This window comes from Colobus angolensis, unplaced genomic scaffold (assembly GCF_000951035.1).
Source record: "Colobus angolensis palliatus isolate OR3802 unplaced genomic scaffold, Cang.pa_1.0 Scaffold40, whole genome shotgun sequence".
Lineage (NCBI taxonomy): Eukaryota > Metazoa > Chordata > Mammalia > Primates > Cercopithecidae > Colobus > Colobus angolensis.
Genome location: NW_012117377.1, coordinates 6,362,554 through 6,382,572, shown reverse-complemented (window position 1 = coordinate 6,382,572; position 20,019 = coordinate 6,362,554). Strand labels below are relative to the sequence as shown.

The 20,019-nt window shown below is 36.8% G+C and overlaps 1 protein-coding gene across 2 annotated transcripts in view; it reads left to right on the top strand.

Moving 5' to 3' along the window:
* Window positions 1-20,019, top strand: part of ADSS (adenylosuccinate synthase) — a 43,334-nt gene that overhangs the window by 18,878 nt on the left and 4,437 nt on the right. The window contains exons 4-11 of one of the 2 annotated variants that reach the window (XM_011955715.1): window positions 233-277; window positions 8,459-8,525; window positions 8,800-8,907; window positions 9,952-10,033; window positions 12,547-12,673; window positions 13,915-14,069; window positions 15,075-15,199; window positions 16,786-16,883. In XM_011955715.1, the coding sequence (XP_011811105.1) occupies window positions 233-277; window positions 8,459-8,525; window positions 8,800-8,907; window positions 9,952-10,033; window positions 12,547-12,673; window positions 13,915-14,069; window positions 15,075-15,199; window positions 16,786-16,883 (807 nt within the window). Of the gene's footprint in view, window positions 1-226; window positions 278-8,458; window positions 8,526-8,799; window positions 8,908-9,951; window positions 10,034-12,546; window positions 12,674-13,914; window positions 14,070-15,074; window positions 15,200-16,785; window positions 16,884-20,019 lie in introns of both variants that reach the window. The other variant, XM_011955714.1, reaches the window with a different exon arrangement.

Here is a 20,019-nt window from a genome sequence, read left to right as displayed (position 1 = left end):
GTGTGGTGGCGGATGCCTGTAGTCCCGGCTACTCGGGAGGCTGAGGCAGGAGAATGGTAGTGAACCCAGGAGGCGGAGCTTGCAGTGAGCCAGGATCGCGCCATTGCACTCCAGCCTGGGTGACAGAGCGAGACTCCGTCTCAAAAAAAGAAAAAAAGAATTAAGATTTTAAAACTGCTGTACAGAATATTCAATTAAAATATGTCTTTTTCCCCTTTCTCTCCAGGACTAGAAGGCTGGGAAAAAAGGCTTATTATATCTGACAGAGCTCATATTGGTAAGGTGGATATATTGCATTTATTTGTAACGATCTTTTTATCAGAAATTTATCAAATGAAAGTATTTAGTAACTAATTTTGTCTTTTATTTTTATTTAGCGTAAGTAGGATGGATTGTAGTAATTGAGTTCTGAATACAAAAAAAACTCATTAACTTTTTTCTTTTTTAACAAAGTCTAGGCTGAAATTTACCTATTTGAAAAAAAGGTTAGCTAAGCAAATTTGTAATACAAGTGGTATTTCATAAGACATCTCTAATTCTATTTAAAAATAAGCCACATCAAAATGCAAAGAACATTTATTTGTACAGGTAATATTCTTGTAAAAGTAAGTGTACCATTTTGCAGATAGAGTAAGTCTTTGTGCCTAAAATGTAATAATTATTGCTTTTTAAGTGATTCAGATTTTGTTCAGACTAACCTAAATTTCAACCACTACCAATAAATTTGGGATTTTCTTTTCTGTTATTTTTCTCTTTCAGAACCAATAGAATTGTTAATTAGCAGTGACATGATTAAGAGACAATAACCAGAAAAGAAATAAGTAAAAACCATGTAGGAAATTTCTCTATGATTGATCTGCACTCTTAAATTGTATTTAAATATGTATGTGTCCTGTGGCAGTAGCTGCTCTAGTTTTAACACTGGCCTCTGTTTAAAAGGCAGCCTCATCAAGATACTTAACAGTATTTATCAGCCAAGCACAGAAATCAAATAACGGTCCCTCCAGATAATAGCCACAGACTTGAATCCTATGTATAATCCTAGTAACCCAAATAAAATAACTTATTTGAAGTAAACTCTATTGGATTAACATACAGTTTTTATATGAAACTGGCCTCTGTTACATTGTGTGCCACAGGCTTCTTAATCTGTAAAGTCTGAAAAGCACAATTTTTTGTTTTTACTGAAAAACAGTTTTATGTCAATATTTGTTGTCCTGTATGTTGTCTATTAGTAGGCTGGTTATCCTTGAATGCAAAGACTTTGATAGCTGTTTGTTAGTGTAACTGGATGAAATGTGGAATACTTCTGTATTTAACATAAAACTAAGCTTGTGAGTAGTTTATATTTCACCTGATTATACTTAAACTATGACAATATTATCAGTAATACTTTTATTTAAAAGGCACCTTTTATATTTCCAGAATAATTAATAACATAGATACATAACCAAGACAAAAACCAAAGGAAACAAAGAAGCTTTGCGGTCCCAAATGATAACATGCAGTTTGGATCAGGACAAAAGGGTTTTGTTTTGGTTTTCAGAAGAAGGAGGTTGTCATTTTTGTTGCCCATTTTAAGCTTCTGATTTTAAAAATATTTATATTTTGTTTGTTAGCTTATCTTAGAACTTGAATTTTAAACTTATATATCACTGTTGTGCTATCATATAGGAAGCAATACAGTGTTACTAATACTTTTTTTTTTTTAGATGGAGTCTCACTTTGTCACCCAGGCTGGAGTGCAGTGGGGTGATCTCAGCTCACTGCAACGTCTGCCTCCTGGGTTCAAGCGATTCTTCTGCCTCAGCCTCCTGAGTAGCTGGGGTTACAGGTGTGCCACCATGCCCAGCTAATTTTTGTGTTTTTAGTGGAGATAGAGTTTCACATGTTGGTCAGGCTGGTCTTGAACTACTGACCTCAGGTGATCTGCCCACCTTGGCCTCCCAGAGTGCTGGGATTACAGGCATGAGCCACTGCCTCCGGCCCTACCAATATTCTTTCTTATTGGCAGTCTCCTAGGTATATAAGGAAAAATATGTTTTTTGTGAAATACTTTTGTAGCATTTTTGTTTGCTTATACTTACTACTCATTAGCTTTATTTATTCTGTTACCAATAGTCAACTTTATCTTTTTTTGCCTTCGTGATTTTATGTGTAGCTTTTTGGTATCCATTGTTCCTATTGTGGATAAAGCAAGGCACTGCATTAGATGATAAAAACCACTACTTATCTTCAGAACTTTCTAATGGCTTTTTGTTATGTTGTCTGCTCTATGAAATTCACTATCTTAATCAGCATACCACAATTTAGGATTGCAAAACAGAATAATCCCTAATACCTGCCCTTTGAGTAACGTATAACATCAGTGTATGTAATCAGGTAGTTGGGCTTTGTGCAGATATAAATGTAAGCTGATGATATCAGCTTGTTGGAAAGAACATCGTGTTAAGAGATATATATATCCCTGTTCCTTTCTGGATTCTCCATCTTCCTGCTTCATTGCAATTGCTTTGGGTCTGTCACTTAACAGTTCCATCCTTGGTATACAGCATAGAGGTTAAGCAAGTTACTTAATTATTTTAGACCACCAAAACAAAACAACAAAGTAGTATGGGAAGGAGTAAAAAGGCCTAGAGTAAAAGGAAAGTAATGTGGTTTAAGCCATAATAAATGTAAATGAATATTATTATTTTATTTACAATTATATTTCTTTAATAATGATTTTTTTCCCCATAAATGTATGTCCTTAAAGGAAAGTATTTCTGACAGAAGACTGAGCCTGCAGAAGATAAGCTCGGACTAAAATTTAGGTGTTAGTAGTAATATGTGTAATAATGGATGTGTTGTGCTTTAAAATGTGTGTTACTACAAGCCTATAAGGTTCATTTCCTAGGGTCCTTAAAAAGTCTTACAAGAAACATGTTTTTTATTTTATTATTTTTTGAGACAGGGTCTCATTCTGTCACCCATGCGGGAGTTCAGTGGCGGGATCTTGGCTCACTACAACCTCCGCCTCCTGGGTTCAAGCAATTCTCGTACCTCAGCCTCCTGAGTAGCTGGGATTACAGGCATGTCCAACCACACCCAGCTTATTTTTTTGTGTTTTTAGTAGAGACAGGGTTTCACCGTGTTGGCCAGGCTGGTCTTGAACTCCTGACCTCAAATGATCCACCCGCCTTGGCCTCCCAAAGTGCTGGGATTACAGGCGTAAGCCACTGCCCAGTCAGAAACATGTATTTTAATATAATCAATTCTATAATAGTGAAAAGGAGTAAATAGTATCATTAAAAAATAAAAAAACTAATTGGAAAATCATTGCTGTGAAACTGCCTTGATCTTTGCTTTAGAGACTCCCCCTGTCACCATGGCACTGAATGGACAGTTCTGTAAGCTCCATTGTAATTTAAGGCGTTAGAATTCTCATTTCAGAACTGAGTACAGGATCTGGCATATAGATGCTTCAAAATGTTCATTTATTTCCAAGGGTTTTAAAAATTTTCCATAGTTTGAGATTCTGGATGAAAGTGTGGTGGGTGATACGGAGCATAGGACAATGGAAAAAACTATAGGCTTTGAAACTAAGGGATCTGGATCCAAATCTTGATTATGGATCCTCTGGCAAGTGATTTCCTTTCCAGTCACTAGTTCCCCAATCAGTGAAAACACCTTACACAGGTTGTGTCCACAAAGGAAAGAATTTTATGTGTTTTATTCATATATGTGTACACCCAACAGCTAACTTAAGTGCTGTACTTGGTCAAGATACACTGTTTTTATCCTGACAAATACTGCTCTGTAGTTTTCTTTAGTTTTGTTGTCTGTTCTTCAATTTTAGTGCCTTCTATTTTTCTGAAAGAGTTATGTGTGAGGTTGGTAATATTTCTTGTTTAAATGTTTTATAGAAAATCTTTGTGAGGATATTTTTATGAATTCCATGAAGGTTATGAATTTTATTTCTTTAATAGATATTGAGATATTCAGATTTTTCTGTTTCTTGTGTCAGTTTTAGTAATTTATGTTTTCTAAAGAAATGTATTCGTCTAACTTCTCAAATTATTGGTAACTTTTGTAGTCTTCAGTGATGTCCCTCTTGTATTCATGGTATCCATTTTATTGATTTTGTGGGGTTTTTTTTTTTTCCAAAAACCCATTTTCTCTGTTTTCTGTTTCACTGGGTTCAGCTCTTTCTATTCTTTCTACTTTCTTTAGTTTAAATTTGGTCCTTTTTGTAGTTCCTTTAGAAGCTTGGATCATGAACTCTAGACCGACCTCACTCCCTTCCTCCTTCCCTCCCTTCCTTTCTTCCTTCCTGACCTTTCTTTTCTAATGTAAGCATTTAAAATTACGTGTATTCCTCTAACACATGTAATTATGTTAGCTATATTCCACAAATATTATTTGTACATTCATTTCCATTCAGTGCAAAATAACATAATTTATATTTTAACCTATATGTTGAGTATGATGTTCGTGTTTCCAAATATTGGAAGATTTTCATGATTTCTCTCTATTCATAATTTAATTTTATTGTGAACAGAGAATATACTCTGTATGATCCTAATCTTAGTTTGTTGAGACTTCTTTTACGGCTCAGGATGTGGTCTGTTTGGTTAATGGTCTTCATGCACTTAGAAAGAATATGTGCTCTGCTCTTGTTGAGTAGAGTGTTCTTTAAATGCCAATTAAATCAAATTGTTTGATAGTGTCATTCAAATCCTGTATCCCAACTGATTTTCTATCTATATTCTATCAGTTAGTCGGAGGAGTGTTGAGCCTCTGACAATAATTGTAGATTCCTCTATTTCTCTTTTGAGGTCAGTCAGTTTTTGCTTCATGCACACTGAAGCTCTGTTAGGTTCATATATGTTTACAATTCTGATTTTGATACATTGAACCTTTTCCTCATTATGAATTGGTATTAACAACCATAGCTTTTTATGATCAGCAGGTTTCCCTGGTGCTGTTAGTAGGAAAGTTTTGATGCTGTATATACTAATTAGTTACTTTTCAGAAGCTAAATTTGTATTGTGTGATTTAAAAGTATCTAATAAGCTGTGAATGTTAATACCACAATATCCTCTTTATGGTAATATTCCTTATTCTGATATCTACTTTGATATTAATATAGCCACTAGAGTTGCCTCAAGATTACTATTTGCATAGTGTATCGCTTTCCATCCTCTAATAATCTTTAGTGTATCTGTCTCTTTGGATCTTTTAATGTATTTTTTATAGACAAAATGTAGTTGGGTCTTGCATTTTATTCATGTGACAATTTTATCCTTTAATTGGAATGTTTAGACTATTTACTTTTACTATAGTTAATTATCACTATGGTTAGATTTATGTCTGCTCTTTGTTTTCTTTTTATTTGTTCTTTATTTTTCTTCTTTTCCTGCTTTCTTTTACACTGAACATTTTTAATATTATCCCCACTGTTAACTTACTAGCTATACCTCTTGTTTTATGAATTTGTGAATTTTGGTAGTTGCTCTAGGGTCCATAATATGCATCTTTTATGTTACTCGAGTTACCTTCAAGTATTTCATTTACAATGTTTAAACAGTTGATTTTTTTTAAGGCAACTTAAAAATTTTTAAGTTGCTGGCCAATTCTTTACATTAGCACACTAATGCAAGGACCTACTGCATTAAACTTTTGCCCTGTTCACTGAATCTCATAACTCAGTTTGTACTATAAGAGATACTTATTGAGGGAAAGTGGCCTAATAAGTGGTTGAGACCCTTAAAAAAATTAAATATGAAATCCAGATTTGTTAGGTGTCCTTTTATTTAATATCTATGTATTAAATGGCTACTGTGTCAGGTATGGTGCTGAGCACTAAGGATTCAGCAGTAGAGAAGACCAAAAGCATCCCTTAATGGAGCATATCGTGTACTAGTGAAAACAAATCATATCAATAGAAGTATGTAATCCATGTAGCATGGCATGTAGTGCTCAGTTCTGAGGAGAAATAGTAACTCAGAGAAAGGAGGTAGGCAATGGCAGGCAGTTTGAAGGAGGAGGTAGGGGCCTACAGTTGTGTATAATGTGGCCGGGGAGCCTTCACTGAAAAATGACAGTTGAGTCGAAGACCTCAGGGAGATGTGAGAAAGCAAAGTGGCTGTTACCGATTCCAAGTCTCATACTAAATATGGTATAAAATTAATCATGTTATAAAACAACTATAATAGTAAATTAAAACTTTTAAAATGCTGTTAATAAACTTAACTAAAGGTGCACAGTTATGATGTTTTTTTTGTTTGCAATATCTAGGCTGTAGAAAGTGAAACAGATATTCCAAGGCTGTTCTTTCAAAACAGTAATAGTGGAGGCATTAATGCTCCATGCCTTGATGAAGCCTTATGAACGTAATTATTCTGATTACACTAATTGCTTCCTGGGGCCTAGAAAAACCAAGGAAAGCATTAGCTCTATGCCAAGGCGCTAAATTAATTTCTGAAAAATATGGTTCACCTGCTTTGCAGCAACCATTTATTTGTGGGTTGTCAGTTGCTTTTTAAATTTCTTTGAGCATAAAAACCAAAGCATTTACTTTCAAATGTCTTTTTATTCAAAAGAAATGAGAATGGCATACTGTAAGATCTCAATCTTGTCATAGCTGATTTGCAAATTCAGGGTTTAATGAAACAGCCCTTCAGAACTATTCTGGCCTCTCAAGTAACTGAGAAAGACTATTGCTTGGACAATAAAATGGGAACATGATGATAAACTGACCCTTACATACCAAAATTATTATTTACATAAAGAGTATTTTATTCTTTTTCATTGCTGTGTAGTATCCCTTTATATGACCATTTCACACTTTTAAAAATCCATTCATTCTACCATTGATGAAAACTTGAGTTGTTTCCAATATTGGGATATTACAAATACTGTTACCCTGAGTATTCTTGTAGATATCTTTTGGTGTGCAGTATACTGATATGGCTTTAAAGGTGTTACTGTTACCTAACTGTGTGGCACTAAGACAGATATTGCTTACTAGATACTTTTAAATCACACAAATTTAGTTTCTGAAATATAACTAATCAGCATGTACAGCATCAAAACTTTCCTACTAACAGCACCAGGGAAACCTGTTGATCATAAAAAGCTATGGTTGTTAACCTTGCCAAGCACGGCAGGAGGATTACCTTGACAGTTTTAATAGTGTCTCAAAAGGAGGAAAGTAGAGAAGAGTACATACATGGTTTTATGGGCAGGGTTAGTCAGAGGATGGGTTTAGATTGGGTTATCAGACTTTTCTAGCTTCACCATCTATAACTTCAGTATCAGTCTTCTAATGCTTCTAAATAGTTCTTTTACAGATGCTACCACTAATCCCAAGAACCTCTTATCAGTCTTTCTGTTAAACATCTACACATTTCAACTTAATTATTTGGAAACAGTGGCATCATTAGCAAAAAGAAGCTATGGTTAAATATACTAAAAATCAGTAAATTGTACATCTTAAATGGGTGAATTTTGTGGTATATAAATTACATTCCCATGAAACTGTTTAAAAACAAAACAATAAACAAGAAGCCTTGGTTAGAAGTTCAGAGACCAAAATTCCAGTTCTGCCCCTTCTATAAACCAGCTATGTATTCAGTCAGTAAATATTTGAGGACTTGTTTGCACTGGAAATCAACTAGTAGGCTAAACTGACATGATCCTAATACTCTCAGAGCATTGGCAGGGGAGAGAGAGAGTACAAATTATGTGTAGCTGTAGAAAGAGGCAATATTTCATGCAGAAGTATATGCCTTGTAGCTGAGGGCTGCAAAGAATGCCAGTGTGACCAGAGGGCAGTGAGGGTGGCAGAGCATGAGTATAAGATGAAAGTGTAGACTGTGCAAGGAGTCCAGATAATAAAAATAATTTTGTCTCTTTTTTTAGAGCAGTGGGAGACTGTTGAGTTTTAAGGGCAGGGGAGGTGTGAATGCCATATTTGTGTCTTGGAAAGATGCTTTGGCTGCATGACGGCATTTGGATTAGAGATGTCTAAGAATGGAAAGAGGTACGCACACTAGGAGACTGCAGTTTTGGTGAGAGATGATGGAAGCTCGAGACTAGTGAGGAAAAGGGAGTTGTCAACATGAGCCCTAGATTCTAGGAGTCCAGAACCTGAAGAAAAAAGAGTATTTTTGTAAATTGACTTTTGTAAAATTTTGGGGCAGGATGTTTCAAAATTATCCTCTTAATGACTTAGTTTTTTAAATAGTATAGACTGTAATAAATAAGAGTGAAAGATCAGACAGATTTTCATATTAATGTACTAGTTGGTGTTATCATCTTCTACCATTATCACTTTTAAAAGTGTGTTTAATTTGTTATACTGAAATGAGGCTGAAGGGATTTGTTATACTGAAATTCAGTAATTTGAAATGCAGTGTATTTTGCTTTTGTGTATTATCTTTGTTTCAACAACTGTGGTTTTATTTCCCCTCAGTATTTGATTTTCATCAAGCAGCTGATGGTATCCAGGAACAACAGAGACAAGAGCAAGCAGGAAAAAAGTATGTGTGTGTGTGTTTTTTGTTTGTTTTTTGTTTTTGGTACAGTTTAAGCATTTACAGACCCTTATATTTTAATTCTAGACCAGAAGTTTAAGAAAAGTAAGTATTAGAATATCCTATTTTAGAGAAAATCAGTAGGATTATGAACATATACTTAACAAGAAATCATATAAACAGAAAATAGTCATATGTAACTTTATTCACTGTAATGATCTGACCATAAGACCTACATCTTTCTTGTCTAACTTAAAGCTTGTTTGGATTTGTTTTTAAGTTTGGGTACAACAAAAAAGGGCATTGGCCCAGTTTATTCGTCCAAAGCTGCTCGGAGTGGACTCCGGATGTGCGACCTTGTTTCTGACTTTGATGGCTTCTCTGAGAGGTAACTAACTTGTGTTTCAAAATGGAAGGAATGAATGCATTTTTAGATTTTTTTTTAAACCTAGGGTGTAAAATGATACAGTCAGTGTTCTAGTTAAAATAGTGGTGGTTGGCCTTTTTAAGGTTTGAAATGTTAAAGTTATCTTTATTACATTATACTTAACCTTTAGTTACAGATTAACTTCATGAAAAATAACATGACGGTGATTTAATAGAATGTCCTACGAAGACAAAGGCAGAGTTATATTTAAAAATTGAAATATGGAATGGTTTCCTGAGAAATAGAATGATTCCAGGGGCTGTGGCAGTCCTTGGGTGGTTACATTCTAAGGTCTTGATCCTTGCATTTTCAGGCCTGGAGACTCCTTATGTCCTCCCACCCAGAAATCATTAGCTCTCAGATACTGTTGAATTATTGTATACCAAGTTCAACTTGAAAAACAGAGATGCTACGTTAACACATGCTTTCTGTAGCCAGATCTCCATGGGAAACCTAGTAGTCATCAAAAAGCTACTCAGTGACTCAATGAGAGGGAGTTGGTTGTGTATAATAACCAAGTGGCATCAAAGCTATAATGACACTGTATCCCCTTTCAATCAACCACGTACCATTTGTCTGCACTGGCAGTGCACCTTTGCTGAAGAAAGTTAGATTGCTAATGTCTGCCTCTCTCTCTTTTACACGTATCATGTAAACTGCCCCCTTTTGTTATGGTATGGTACAGTATAACACAGTTAATTCAGATTTAAGTCTTTTGTGTTTACAGATTTTAGGCATTCCATTTCTCTTCCCTCCCTACACACATATCACCTTAATTATATTGTTGCTATGCCTAAACTTGAGTAAAAAATAATTTGAATGTCTTATGTATTCATATGGCTGATCTCCTTTATTAAATTTTATTTCTCAGAAGGTAATGTCAGTTTCAGGATTAATTTGCTGTTAAGATCATTTACCATCTGCAGAAATCATTTGAATCAAATGATATTATTTTAAATATTTTTGTACAGAGTGGTAATGTCTTGATTTATCTGTGTTTCTCAGGTTTAAAGTTCTAGCTAACCAATACAAATCTATATACCCTACTTTGGAAATAGACATTGAAGGTGAATTACAGAAACTCAAGGTAATGCTTTCTGACCTCTTTAATGTTCTTTTTAATACTTGTTTGCCAAATTGGCATCTAGATCTTTTCATTCATGCAGGCTTTGGGTAAGAACTGGCAAAGGAAATTGTTTGTCTTGGACGTGGTGTGTTTGAGTGACTTTACATGATATGGCTTAGACAAAATACTGAGCAGGGAGCAGGAGGAGTACCTGAAGTAAAGGAGACAGAGTCCAGATCATACGTCTCATGTGTGGTGACAGGGAGTTTAGATCTTATCCTGGAGATAATGAAAAGCTACTAGGAAATTTTGAACAGAAAGAAGACTAGATTTGCATTATATGAAAATCACTTCTAACAGTTGGAGGATAGATCAGCAAAGGGCTGAGTGAGAACTTTTCAGGCTAACCAACCCGTTGAGGAGGGATAAAACCCCATAGGGCCAGTTTCTTTAGCACTACACTCTTAAGAGACAAATAAGGTAATTGACCAAAGATTAGTCTTTTCTTGGCAACTCTTAGGTGTCAGTGGTGCTTACATTGGTCAGTAGTTGAAATTCCTATCCTCTCCATTCTTTCACCTTCTACTATTTTTGATGACCTTCAAACTGTTTCCTGTGAATCTGATTATTATTTCTTCTTATCTATAAATAAGTATCAATATCAGTTCCAGAACTGAGTAGGAATCTACAAACCTCATATGCCATTCTAGAATAAATGCAGACCTTAGGTCTGCCCAGCCACTAAGTTCTAAACAAATATGACCTACAAGGAACATTTTAAATGTTAGGTATTTTCATTTCATTGCACTGATTGCTGTTACGAATAGACTGCCATTTTCTTTTTATTCAGTTATACAATAAATATTTTGTTTTATTTTATTTTTTGAGACAGGGTCTCGCTTTGTCACCCAGGCTGGAATACAGTGGCATGAACACAGCCTCCTAGGCTCAAGGGATCCTCCCTCCTCAGCCTCCTGAGTAGCTGGGACTATGGGCACACCACCACACCCTGCTAGTTTTTTTTGGTAGAGATGGGTTTTCACCATGTTGCCCAGGCTGGTCTTGAATGCCTGAGCTAAAGCAATCTGCCTGCCTTGGCCTCCCAAAGTGCTGGGATTACAGGCATGAGCTACCATACCCAGTCTATTATGCAGCAAATATTTTAACTTTTTGACTAGCAACTTGGCAATATTTACTTGCCAAAGCGTGAGTGTGGTTTTTCAGTTCCATTTTATATGTGTTCCATGTGAATGTAAAGTAGGTGAATAATAATAAATAGAATTGGGTAAGAAGATTCTTATAGGTAATGTATGTTGAACCAGAAAACTTTAAGAAACAAGTGTGATGACTAGTGTGGTCATTTCAGGCTTAAACATAGAAGTAAAACAGGAATAAGTCAGAAACTGGAGGCTAGAGCCAAGGAGTGATCATACGTTTATCAATGGGTATTAACACACTCAGGTGGGTTCGTGAGTAGATTCTGTAATTTCCATAGTACTCTACATATTTAAACATAGTTGAACCTAGGTTTCATGCAGTTATACTATAAGGCCTTAGGGGAAGCTCTTGGTTCTTTTACATTTTTAATTGAGTTCTGAAGTTAAGCAGTAGTACTAACAATTAAATGCTTTGAGAAATGTTTATAATGCCCATGTGTTACATAGTATTGGACATTATCTACTAGTAATAGTGTAGAGATAGATGATGTTACAGTAATGGGATAAAATTTAAAAGAATAACAGCAATCAATCACTAATAGTTGCATACTTGGCAGTGTAACTTGTGGCCCTCACCGCATTTTGAGAATCACTCTGATGCAAGTTTCAAAATTCATGGTCAGCCAGACTCAGTGACTTACACCTGTAATTCAGCACTTTGGAGGCTGAGGTGGGTGGATCACTTGAGAACAGCCTGGGCAACCTGGGCAAATTCACCTCTACCAAAAAAAAAAAAAAAGAAAAAAAATGTAGGTGGTCACGGTGGTGGTGCAGCTACCCAGGAGGCTGTGGTGGGAGGATTGCTTGAGCCTGGGAGGTCGAGGCTGCAAGTGAGCCATGTTCCCACCATGTACTTCAGCCTGGGTGACAGAGCAAGGCTCTGTCTCAAAAAATGAAATAAAATAAAAAAGTCATGGTTTTGTGAATTATGTTATAAATGCAACTTTTCAAATACCTCACAAAATTTAAAAGCACAATGTAATATAGTCATTTATTTTTATTTTCCTGAAAGCTGGTTTATGAAGTATGACTGCTTTGCTGAGAGGGTTTTATTTGCAGTGAGGTTAATATAGAACCTTTGAATTTCACTGTATCTCTAGTTTTTGTTGAGCTAATGCCTCTTTTCTGTTCCTGGAAAATCAGCATGAGAGATGAAAGCTAATCCAAATGTTACAATAGAGTGAGCACCGTCACCAGTCCGTTTCTACTTTGCGTTTGTCAGTTTTCATGTCATAAAGTCAGGTAATTTATTCTTGTTCTGGTTATGTTAAACATTTATTAATATACATGGAAATTGGTTTTTGTCTTTGTGTATAGGGTTATATGGAAAGGATTAAACCAATGGTGAGAGATGGAGTTTATTTCCTATATGAGGCCCTACATGGACCACCAAAGAAAATCTTGGTAGAAGGTGCAAATGCAGCACTATTAGATATTGATTTTGGTAAGTAAGATATGATTTATAGTTAAGGGAGCTTAACTGAACCCTAAGTAGTTAAGATATAAATAAGTAATATTAGCATTAGGGAGTTTTAAAACAATGTTTTTAGCTTGTATATTCAGGAATGATGAAAGTTTGTCATCTTGTGGCATTCTTTTTAAAGGAATATTACAGAACACACAATACATGTGTTAAGTTCCCTATTTTATTAGAAAAATAAAATCATCATTTGAGTTCAGTAGGTCTGAGGTTCTGTAAATTGTGGCTTTCATTGGTTTATGGTTCAGTTTCAATGCCTGGAACTGTAAGATAAGATAAATTCTGTGGAAGAATATGCATCTTTAATTCAACCGTTTAAAAATGTGTACATTATTATGAAGCAAGATTTATAAAAGCCTATTTACATAAATTAACTCCCTGGGCATGAGACTCTGAATTCAGAGCATTTCCTTCATCTTCAAAAGGTTAATTAATGCTTAACTTCTTTCTTCAAACTACTGCCTCATTAGTTTGTTGACCGTTTCATTTAAATATGATTTCTCATGATTAGTCTGATTGTTCTCAGCTTTTACTGACATTTCGTGGGCTTTTGTCTCCAAGTAAACTGTTGAAGAAAGTGTATTTCTGTATAGTAGATATGTGTTTTTTATACCATAATATGCCTAGCCAGTCTGGAAAGAAAACAGAGTGTCTACTTGGTAGAGTGAATAGTTAAATATGAAGGAGACCTTTGGGGGTGAGAAAGTATGCCACTCTTTAACTAGCTCTTACAATTTGAGGGTTATTCCCTCAGTAGAGATTAAAAGCTGGGAAAATGTTGAATACTACAAAATTCTTGTGTTGCCATCACTCCAGATTGCTACAACACTTTAAATATTCATATGAGGGAGTCATATTTGTTTTACACTAACAGGGAACTCTGGAAACATGTAGATGAGTTTCAGCATTAAATTTCTTCATAATCCATTAAGTGAGTAGCTACTGTAAAGAGCTGAGTCAGTAACTGTACATGCATTCAAGGAGCCGCTCTGTGTAAGCACTTCAGTTAAAGCTCTCACCTCGTCTTTATATCGTTACAGCTAAAATGAATAAAAAGTAAAACATTGGGACTTTGAGGGGACAGTTACCATTCAGATCTGTTAGATACCTATAATGTACTCAAATGCAGAATTGTAATGGTATTTCTGTTTTAAAATGTGTTGTTTATGTGTATACTATATTTTAATGTCTGGTTCTGTTTTTAGGGACTTACCCTTTTGTAACTTCTTCAAATTGTACTGTTGGAGGTGTTTGTACTGGTTTGGGTATGCCCCCTCAAAATGTTGGAGAAGTGTATGGAGTTGTGAAAGCTTATACAACTAGAGTTGGTATTGGTGCCTTTCCTACAGAGCAAGAAAATGTAAGCCTATTCTAAGTAAATAATCAAAATGTATTAAAAATTCATTCTTCTTTTTTTTTCTTAATGAATTATTGTCTCCGATACCTTTCACTCAAGTTGCAAGATTGGTCAGAACAACATTTTCTTAAATACATAATTTTGGCTGGACATGGTGGCCCCTGTCTGTAATCCCAGCGCTTTGGGAAGCAGAGGCAGGCGGATCACTTGAGCCCAGGAGTTCAGGATCAGCCAGGGCAACATGGTGAAACCCTGTCACTCAAAAAAATACAAACATTAGCTGGGTGTGGTGGTGAGCACCTGTAGTCGCAGCTACTGGGGAGGCTGAGCAGGAGGATCGCTTGAGCCCAGGAGGCAGAGGTTGCAGTGAGCTGAGATGGCACCATGGCACTCCAGCCTGCACAACAGAGCGAGACTCTTTCTCAAAAAAATAAAGTCAACAAAAATAAACAAAAACTATGTAATTGTAATGATGCCAGACTATAAGAGATAATGAAATGATAGTTTTAAGCAGAAAGGGGCAAATCAAGGACTTGGGTAGATCATAGGAAAAACAAATTGTAGGAAGTGACCTTAGCTTAGATATTTGAGCATGTTTTCCATCTTAGTTTTCTTCAAAAGGGCATTATGGTATCAATGACTTATTAGATGTGTTTGCCTTATGGTTTTCAGGAAAAATATCAAACTACAGCTCTTGGAAGAATTGGCTGGATTCGTCTATTTAATAAATACTCAGTTTTTTTCTTAATCTGTCAATCTAAATTTTAGAAAGTTATCTGTATAACATTGTAAAAAATACTGACTTTAAAAAATGATAATAAATGAAGCATTCCAAATAATGCCTCCCTCAGATAAAATCCATCATCTCTGTGGAATTCTATCTTCAATTTAGTTATTAGCTGAAAGATGTTTATCTCAGAGGCTTTGCTATGGTCTCTAGTATATATTATTCCATCAAATATATAGCACTGCTATTCTAATCCTAAAGTTTTATTTTCTGTTCTGTAGGAAATTGGAGAACTATTACAAACAAGGGGGAGAGAGTTTGGTGTAACCACTGGAAGGAAAAGAAGATGTGGCTGGTTGGACCTCGTTTTGCTCAAATATGCTCATATGATCAATGGATTTACTGCGTGAGTATTCTTCAGAAACATTTAAAAATATTTCACGAAATCATAGATGATTAATAGCCCTAGGTTTAATTTTGTGGAGTACCTTAATAGGAAATTTTCACTCTTTAGACTCCATATTGAAATTGTAGTGCCAGGCAGAAGTAGACCAAGATATAGGGGGAAGGATACACAAGGAGAGGGACCTCAGGTTATCCTCCTAGACATCCAAGGTTGTTGAAAAGAATCTTGATACTCTTACATGTATGTAAGTATAGAGGCAGGCAGAATAGGGTACATAGTCAGATAGCTGGATAGATAGGTGAATAGATACATAGGTGGATAGATAGATAGGTGGATAGCACAAACACCGTGAGCATGTACAGAGGGGAGGCGATGTACCTAGTGATTAGCGCATGGGCTTAATGTCTGAGTTCCTGGATTCAGATCTCAGATCTGTGCATTATGCGTGTGTAGCTGAGCAAGTTAATCATTCTCTGCCTCTGTTTTATCCTCTCTAAAATCTATATAACAGCATTACCTGCTTCATAGGGGTATTTTTAAAATTAGGTGAGAAACATAGAGTCTATAGCACACTGCCTGGCTAACTGAAAATGCCCAGGAAAAGTTAAGTTGTTATTAATGCTTATACATGATTAGGTAAATAAATGTATTCATATCTGTATTAGACTGAACTTCCAGTAAATAACAATAAGGTTAAAAATAAAATTTTTGGACGAGAATCCCAAATTTAGTTTGTTATCTGATTTCCACAGATTTTCTCTTTAAAACCTGTTTTCCGGTCAGTTTGTTGGGAAATTTTGATGTATCATGAAGAGGTCCTTGATGTGGTTTTTCTCACTCTTCTTTGACAATTTCTGACCAGAAGGGTAGAGGTGATGGTAACCAGAGTGAAGAACTGAGGGATGCTGGCATGTGTGTAAATGTACATGTATCTTAATCATCCATGTAGTGTAGTGAGTTCTGCTGTGTTCCACGGCCACAGTGCGACCTTAACTCCAGGCAGTCCTCCCACAAATACATATTGTTTGTTCATCAATCATAAGAAAACTGATCTGGGCATGGTGGCTCATGCATATAATCTGGGCACTTTGGGAGGCCGAGAGGCAGGAGGATCGCTTGAGGCTGGGAGTTCGAGACCAGCCTGGGCAACTTGGTGAGACCCTGTCTCTACAAAAAATACAAAACAATTAGCTGGGCCTGGTGGCACACGCCTGTAGTCCCAGGTACTCGGGAGGCTGAGGTGCAAGGATGACTTGAGCCCGGAAGGTTGAGGCTGCAGTGAACCATGTTTGTGCCACTGCAGTCCAGCCTGGATGACAAAGCGAGACTGTCTCAAAACAATCAAAAAAGAAAGCAAAATTCCTCGGTGAAAATCTATTACAATTACTAGCAAAGGAACTCAGTGTACGTTGTCCTCTAGTGTCTTCTGTGTGGCACGCTTTAAAATCTAATCCTAACCTGTTTTCAGATTTGCTTTAGAACTTTCAGCTTTGCATGAATTTTTCTGTACTCCTGCATTAATCAAATTAGATACTAGAGCCTTTAAGAGTTTGCTCTTTTAACATTGCCTTTTCTTCCAAAATTAGGTTGGCACTTACCAAGTTGGATATTTTGGACATGTTTACGGAAATCAAAGTTGGAGTTGCTTACAAATTAGATGGTGAAATCATACCTCATATCCCAGGTATTTTCTTGTAGGCAATATCTAGAGGATATTATAAGGTGAATGTATTAGAGCAATTTCATAAAGCTCTTCCATATAATTTGTGATAGATAGATAGCAACAGGCTTGATGTGCCCTTTATGATTTGTGCAAATTAGCTCACTTATTGTTAGTTATTTGGTTCATAGCTAACACTTATTTAGGTGTTGGGTCACAACAAGCATGTGCTCAAACTCAAAGAAAAAGCATGGACCTCTGAGCCCAGCCATACTGCTCTTGAGTCTCATCTTCCCTCCTTTGAAAGTAGTTTCCATGGAGGTATTTCTCCCTTCCTTGGGAAAGTATGCCACTCTTTAGAGTGGGTAAGAAGAGCGGTAAGAAGAGCCCTTGTCTTGTTAAGCTGGCTCTCAATACATTAGCCCTCCCTATCCTTCAGGCCCCATGAATGACTTTCTGTGCCCTTTATTCTATCGTAGTCATTTGATAAGGATTAGGAATATGCCAAATGAAGGAATATTGACTAGCTTAATAAAACTTGATGAGCCAGTAGGTTTTGTGACTACCTTATGACCACTGTTTCTTAGGAATTAAGGATAGCTCTGAGTTCTTAGAAATTAAATGCATATTATCTTTCCTTTTCTTACATGTATATAAGTATAGAGGGAGTCTAGATATCTTATAAAAAAGTATCTACTGTCAATTGTAGGATAATATTCACTTGGAAAACTGGCCGTTCCAATATATGTTATGTCCTGGTTCTTAATTCTATTTACAAAGCTATTTCAAGAGTTGTAACTTCAAACACCAAAGAGAATAGTCTAACCAAGTATAATGACATGTGGCAAGGTCTGCCATAGAGAATATTACAGCAAAGTCTTTTAATTAAAATATTAAAAACTAACAAAACAGATAAAACCTGTCAATTTCATGTGTTTAATTTTAAAGCTGTTTTTGGTCAAGATCCCCTGGAACCACTCTTGAGATGAGATTTGTATCCAAGAAGTGTAGTAGAGAATGCTTTCAGCAGTAGCGTTTGTGAAAGAAGCAGAGGGACTAGTTGAAATGCAGTGCAGCCCATCCCACTGGGAGCCACAGAGCTAGGGTGGCCCTTTAGAGTTGTACTCAATTGAGGCAAGTAGCCAGAACGTTGTGCCTCTGCACAACTAGCCACTGAATAAGAGCTGTTCCTCAAGTGAGGTAGCTCCCTTTGGCCAAGAGCAGTTCCTGGAGAGGGACAGAGCTATGAATCAGCAACATGCAGTACTCCTCACCAGCAGCAGAGAGTGCTTAAAGAGGGCAAAATAAGTTGACAAGCTTCTGGGAATAGCTCCTGTAGGATTCTGGTTGTTGTCTTTCCTAGGGAAACTTACAAGAGGAAGGTTAGTGGTAAATTAGCCCCTACCGTGGCTATCACAGTGGGAAAGTAGCAACAAGAGTCCTATTAAGCTTAAAGCTAAGGCTCCCCCTATCATGTTGGATTTCATGTGCCAAAGCCAGCAGGCGGAGAGTGGAGTCACTAGAAGAGGTAAACGATTCTGATCAGCATCTCCAATATGCTTTTAAACCCACTGGGTGAATTTTTATTTCTAGAATTTCCATTTAGTTCTCTTCTCTACTTTCTATTTCTCTATTGAGATTCCCTATCTGTTCACTCAGTAACAATGAAATTTTCTTAATTTATATTAGCTACCTTTTTTCTGTTAGTCTAACATTTAGACCATCTCAAGTCGAGTTTCTCTTGACTATTCTTTTCCTTGGTTGTGGATCACTGTTTCTATGCCTAATGACTATTGGTTGACTATTAAGACATTGTGGATGCTATATTAAAGAGACTCAGATTCTGTTATCTTCCTCTGAATAGTGTTGATTCTTGTTTTAGGGGACAATTGAATTATTCACTGATCATCTTGAACTTGTATAGTTTGCTTTTATGCTTTGTTGTGTAGTTACGTGGAAACAAGATGTTTTTCAAACTTTAAGCTGGTATAAATCAGTCTCCAAATTTTGTCTCTTCTATAGATCTTGGCAGAGCTTGGTTTTTGGCTTCATTATAGGGGGTTTGTAATAGGTTTCACTCAAGGGCGTGACTTTTTTCTTAAAGAGCAGCCTTTCTGGTGGCTCTGCTGGATACCAGGAGAGTTAAGGTATAATAATGAGATCTCTTCAATCCAGCAGTGCTGGAGCACCAGTGTACCCTGTCCCTTCCTTTTCAGCAGCATTACCTGACTTCCAGAGTCTGGTAGAAGTCTCCCAACTGTGTAGCAGGTGAGGTCGGTAAGCCTCTGCTGGTCCTGCTCTTTATCTGTGGCGTCCTCCTGTAGCCATGGGACTCTCACGTGGACTTCTCAGGGGTCCTTCTCTCTGCAGCTCCTCTCTGATGCCTGGCCCTGCTGATTCTGGCTGCTTCAACTTTCCTGAAGTCAGCTGTCTACCTCCCCAGTCAGTGGAGTTGCCATTCTCTGTTTACACCAGTGTTCTGAACTGTGGTCAGGAAATTGTTCCTAGGCAGAAAGTTGGGTGGCTTCTGGGCTTGCTTGTGAGTTTTCTCTCCCAGGAGCCATGGCTTTGTGCCTGCCTGTTGTCCACTGCCTAGAAGGAGTTGTCGTTTTGAGAGCTGGTTGGGAACTGTGTCTTTTATGATGACTAGAAATGGAAGCCCCACTGATTCTCTTAATTCCTCCTACCAGCTACCACAGCAGTTCTGGCATACCTACTTAGTATGGTTCGTTACTTTTTCTAAGCTTCCAAGAGCATTCCTAGCAGGATGTGTTCATCATCTATTTCTGTGTCATGCATCATGAGAGGATATTCTCTTATCAATATACTCTTACTCAGCTTTGTTCTACCACCTGCTGCCCCCCTTGACCCAGCATCCCTCAGGATCCAGTTCCATATACACTCTCTTGGTGCCTACTGGCAATTGTTGGCTTGTTCCTGCAGATCTTTTAGAATATAGTATCTTTCCTTCCTTAGTAGGCCCAGTGCTTCCTTAGCCAGGTTACATTGGGACCTGAGCCTAGTTATTTGCTGACCAGGAGGGGGAAGGTGAAGGTAGATGTGAGATGGGTACACGCCGCCTTGCAAGACAGAGGCCTCTGCATCATCTTCAAGCAACAGGATGCCACAACCTTTAATAGGAAGTAGTGGGACATTTTGC